At 39.4% G+C, this 5378-nt stretch overlaps 1 protein-coding gene across 1 annotated transcript; it reads right to left on the bottom strand.

Annotated features, from left to right (window-relative positions):
* Positions 1 to 998: 998 nt before the first annotated feature.
* On the bottom strand, positions 999 to 3165 carry LOC9654156 (cold-responsive protein kinase 1). The gene is made up of 7 exons (XM_024688064.1): positions 2665 to 3165; positions 2334 to 2609; positions 2173 to 2282; positions 1901 to 2111; positions 1616 to 1847; positions 1407 to 1557; positions 999 to 1348 (listed from the first exon to the last, which is right to left on the bottom strand). Exons 1-7 carry the CDS (start codon positions 3086 to 3088, stop codon positions 1058 to 1060), a joined length of 1695 nt encoding a protein of 564 aa, XP_024543832.1. The 5' UTR covers positions 3089 to 3165; the 3' UTR covers positions 999 to 1057.
* Between the last annotated feature and the right edge of the window lie 2213 nt (positions 3166 to 5378).

Below are 5378 nucleotides of genomic sequence, written 5' to 3'. Positions count from 1 at the left end.
GTGCACAAAGGATTACTTCCTTGCAGTACTGAGAGCTGCTTCCAATCACAGAGCAACATTTGCAAATGTTGTTGTAGCTTTCATCAATACCCTTCCTGCACTCAATTGGAAGCTGCTTGACACTTATCTACAGCTCACCAAAGAAAACATCACAAGAAGAACAAGAAGAAACAAGAGAGCTTTTCTGAAATTGGCCATACCTAGTCAGATTCTGTACAAGCACGAGCTGCTCCTCTTAAGTACACTGCAACAAATCAAGTGGAAGAGGCAAAGTCAAACACAAAATATATATACTGCCGGCACTCACATGCAAAGCATTGACAAACTTGCAACTACAAAGTCAAAGAAAATAATGCAACCAGAAATTTCCGTGAGGTTCTTTCTTAGGGGTTTCACAGAGAATGTTCGCGCCTTATCCATCTTGTCTAGAGAAGCCACCTCCACGTTCTTCCACTTCCTGTCCAACACTGTTATCCATGACACCGATCTCACTCGAAATGGCATCGAGCTTCAACTCCGTTTTAAAGGCTTGTGCGAGGTTTCCAACTTGAGAAAGTTTTTCCACGGAGAGATTTGCATAGCCTGGTGGACACTTATGAAAAATACGGCAGTGCAAGCGAGGCACAGTGAGTGTTTGATCTTCTCGCAAGGATGTGGTAAGCTCGACTGCTCTTATTTCTGGCTATGCTCCTCAAGGTGATACTGAAAAGGTTTTGTTCTGGTTTCACAGGAAAGCAGAGTAAAAAGAAAGGAGAAAAATGAGAAGAGGGGACAGGGACAGCTGGGGGTCGAGCTTTCCTTCCAGCGCGTTTGCTCGTCCCATCATTGCCATCTCTTGCAAGAAAAGCTCTGGGAAATGCGTGCTTCTCAAAATGGATCACAATGGTGCCGGTGCACAAACAGCGCAAGTGGAATTGATCTCTTCAATTTCTTTCCGATTTTCCTTGCAGTACTGAGAGCTGCTTCCAATCACAGAGCAACATTTGAAACAAAGTTCATATAAAAGCTGGAAGTTATTTTGTATATATACTAATTTTATTATAAATACATGTGTTGTCTAGCGACCTTCCAATTCGGTTATATTTGTATCATCAGCTGTTGTAGTTGATGTGGAGCTTGTTCCACCACCACCAAAATAAAGAGGATTTTGGCTGGGAGGCTGACGAATCTCCAAATATCCCATCAACATTGCCACAACATCACTCATCGTTGGCCGATATTCTTCTCCTTCTTGTGTGCACAGAATGGCAACATCCATCACTCTGAACACCTCCTCTTCAACATAATTGCCATCAAGTCTTTTGTCAACAAACTCAACCATCTTTCCAGCGTTCCACATGTTCCAAGCCTGGAATGAAACCCAGATAAAGAATGATTCTCAATGATTCTTTTTCCAAGACACTAACCATTTGCACGAGAAGCTCTTGAGATGCAGAGAGTGTTGGATCCATGCACCTCCTGCCACTGACGATTTCTAATGCAAGGATTCCAAAACTAAATACGTCAGCTTTAGATGATAATCGTCCACGAGTTGCATATTCAGGTGCCATGTATCCACTGTACGAAAAAGGAAAAGGTGCCAATTACACATGTTGTGGAAAATTCTGCCACTTACACTGTCCCGGCCACCTTTGTGCTGGTGAAACCTTTGTCCATGTCAAAGAGCTTTGATATCCCAAAGTCAGAGATCTTTGGCTGCATCTTATCGTCTAAGAGAATGTTGCTAGCCTTGATATCTCGATGAATTATTTGAATGTGTGATTCTTCGTGCAAGTAAGCAAGGCCTCGAGCAACTCCAGTAACAATATGAAAGCGTGATGTCCAATTGAGAGTACTTGTTTTAGGACCTGAGAGATACATCAGAATAAACAGAAAGTATAAAAAGGAGTGAGGTTCTTACTAAAAAGAGCTCGATCAAGGCTGCCATTGTTTAAGAACTCGTACACGAGAAGCCTTTGGTCTCTCTCAACACAGTAACCTTTAAGTCTTGCAAGGTTCCGGTGCTGAATGCTTGTGATAATGCTGATCTCGTTCACAAACTCTTGCCTTCCCTGGCTGGATTGCAACGAGAGCTTCTTCACAGCTACCTGTGTCCCATCTTTCAGACAAGCCTAGACACAACCAGCAAACATTCAACGGCTCATTCTTTATGAATTCAATCATAATCCAGACCTTATAAACAGTTCCAAATCCACCCTGTCCAAGCTTGTTCGTCTCGCTGAAATTGCAAGTTGCTAGAGACAGATCCTGATACTTGAAAACAACAGGACCCTCGATACTTCCTGTACAAACAATTTTCAGCCTCTTAGGGAAAACGATTTAGAAGTAATAACCTTCGAGCTCAGTATTGCCGTGATATCTACGACGGCCATTCAACTTTGTATACTTTCTCCTCCATCTCCACAAGAGAAACGCAGCGCCAGCCAAGAGGACACAAGCCCCTACCGCTCCTCCCACAAGCCCCCAAACAAGAGCTCGATTTCTCGAAGAATTTTGCAAAATAGAAGGCCTTGCCTGAGAAGGAGGCCTTGCCTGAGACGGGGGAGGATTTGAAGGAATTGGAGCTGGCGCTGGTGCTGAATTGTTTGGACCCACGATGCCAAAGAGAGCTGTGGAAGAATGGGAAATAACAGTCATGATAGATTATCTGGAGAGGAAACTTACTCAATCCAGTGAGGTTGTAATTCTCATATCGCAAACGGCATCTGATTTCCGTTTCGTTGATCCAGTAAGTACCACCCAAAGTATACGGAGCGTTCTGCTGGATGCCCTGGTACGCTTTCTTGATGCATTCTGAGCAGCTTGGCTGGTCGGACATGTTGTAGCATCCTGTGTGGCCGTAGACAGTGTTGGGAAAGTCGCCATAGCCAAGACAGGTTGCAAATCCGTTGGGGGGATTGTGCTCGTAAAAAAAATTGAGGACTGTCTCGACGTTTTTCTGGAATGGACTCCCTTCTGTGGTATTGGCAGTGTTGAAGTAAATAACGTTGGGTCCTCTACCGTTGCCTGGCTCGTCAGGAAGTCCTTGTGCTGCAAACTGCTCTGGTAGTAGCAAGACGAGCAGGATGATCGAAAGAGACAGTGGCATTGCTGCGCTAAAAGATCTGGACAAGTTAGAATGGGTTGTAAAGGGCGAAAACTCGTGACTTTGAAAATGTATGTTTGACTTGACTTGACTTGACTTTAAAAGATCTTGAGCTTAACTTTAGAACCTAGCTTGTGGGTGTGACAGTTTAAGTCAGTTTTAATCCATATAGCATAGAGTTAATCCTTTTCTTTTTCCTCTTGTCTTGGCTGTTTTTGAACTAGTTTGGCTCACCAATTGCAACTCTAGAGGCCTTTATATAGTAGAATTGCTGCCCACTAGCTTGCAGCATCATAATGTTACACATGGATTTTTCAATGAATCTTTCCTACTCCTAACTCCTTAATTGTGACAAAAATGGCTTCTAACTCACTCTCTCTCTCTCTCATGCAATGCTCTATTCTCAAATGTGTTTGAGAACATTGTTACTCTATAGCCATTCGCAATGCACATTAAGATTCTCCAGCTTAGCTTGTCCAAGAAGGTGATGAGTTCTTTCTTGTAGGCTACTCCAACTCACTAGAGTCCCTCTCAGGACTTCCAACATGCTTAAGAACATTGAAAGACGGGACAAGCTTAGAATTCTTTGTAGACACTCTAAAACTTCTTTCAGCACACTTAGATTGCTACTATAAACTTGGAAACACTGTATGTCCATAACAATTCACAAATTACATAAAGATTCCTTTTAAAAAACACTTTCTTTTTTTTCCTCTCAAAGAACATTGTCTTCTTTTTCCTCTCGAAGAACATTCTTCTTTCTAACAAAAATGCAAATTTATTCCTAAGAACAAAGGTTTTCATTGTCCAAAGGGTGAAGCAAAACCTTGGAATGCAAGTATGTAAAAGCTGAACTTTTAATCCAAATGATAGATCTTTCATCTAGAGCAAGCCCAACTTCTTAGAGCCAATCCCATCCTAACCAACTACACAAGGAGGCCTCTCATGACTCCATCCTCAACTTCTCATCCTCAACTCCAAGATTCTTAGGCTACAATGATACATACCATCTCCTACTCATGTTTGTTTTGCATGCTTCTTCCATGTTCTTCCCATGCTTGGTGATCCTTATGGATCCTCTAAGTGATACCAAGTTTACAAAATTTTTGATTTGAAGTATCAAGACTCTAATCTCCGACTAGTTTTACCACTTTCATGCTTCATTAATAATGCTTCTAGACCTATTTAAAAGATTTCTAGAATCTGATCAAACTATACTTTGATTGTTTCCACTCTTTCCACAGTGCAAATATATTGTTCTAGCCCACATAGAATTTTACAACCCAAAAGATTCTTAAGGGCATATAACCTTGACTTCTTTGTATCTTTCCCTTCTAAAACCTTTACTTTAGATTTTTTCTTGTAAAACTTCTCCTATTACTTATGCTTAAAAAACCTATTTAATTCTTAAAACCATCACACTTGTCTAAGAAATTTTTTGCCTGATGACAAATCACTATCTTCCACCTCCTCAACCTCTATCTTGTCTACATAACTTAAAAAAAGGTTTTTTACCACCATGTTATAAAGAATATTCTTTAAGCAACCTTCCCACTATTATCTTTGATTCCCTATGCTCTTTGTTGGCTTAAGTGTGTTAACTTTTGCACTATATTCTCTACTACTTAACCTATTGGAAAATAAAAATTCCACTTTTATACCTTTTACCTCCAATTTATAATTTGATCAACCAAAGAGAATGATTTAAAAAAAAAATCCAGTAAGGTTTACATATATAAGGAAAGGACACTCCCTTTTCAATTGGTTGAGGGTCTTGGGATACTTTTTCATGATTTGATTTAACTTATTTTTTACTTTAATTTTAGGCTATAAAGAAAATGTGGAGGTAGAATAGTAAAGTGTAGTAGAATAGTAAATAGTATTAGTATAGTAAAATCTATATATATATATATATATATATATATATATATATATCTGTGTGTGTGTGTGTGTATCTATACACATATGTATATACATATATAAAGAACATATATATAGACTTTGAATATAGCATCTGTCATATGTTAGAACTTAGTCAGATCAAAAGGCATCACCATATACTCAAAGTGGCTATAATGAGTGTGAAAGGTTGTTTTTTACTTATCACCTTCCCAAATATCAATAAAGCTATAAACATCAAATAAATCAATTATAGTGAAGACCATTTTAACATCTCAAGGATTAGTGGATATCAATTGGTTGTTTAGGTTACAGTAGTCCCCCATTAAATGAAAAGACCTATTTCTTTTAGACATAAAGAAGAAATATGTATTAGCTAAAATTTAAGAATGCT

This window comes from Selaginella moellendorffii, unplaced genomic scaffold (assembly GCF_000143415.4).
Source record: "Selaginella moellendorffii unplaced genomic scaffold, v1.0 SELMOscaffold_56, whole genome shotgun sequence".
NCBI classification, from domain to species: Eukaryota; Viridiplantae; Streptophyta; class Lycopodiopsida; order Selaginellales; family Selaginellaceae; genus Selaginella; species Selaginella moellendorffii.
Note: the sequence above shows the minus strand (reverse complement) of the source record. Positions and strands in the feature narration are given on the sequence as shown.

Coding starts and splice junctions, on each gene's coding strand:
- LOC9654156 (XM_024688064.1), bottom strand. CDS start 3,088: ATGCCACTGTCTCTTTCGATCATCCTGCTCGTCTTGCTACTACCAGAG. Junction 2,610..2,664: donor TTACAACCTCACTGGATTGA/GTAAGTTTCCTC, acceptor ATTCTTCCACAG/CTCTCTTTGGCATCGTGGGT. Junction 1,558..1,615: donor ACAAAGGTGGCCGGGACAGT/GTAAGTGGCAGA, acceptor TTTTTCGTACAG/TGGATACATGGCACCTGAAT.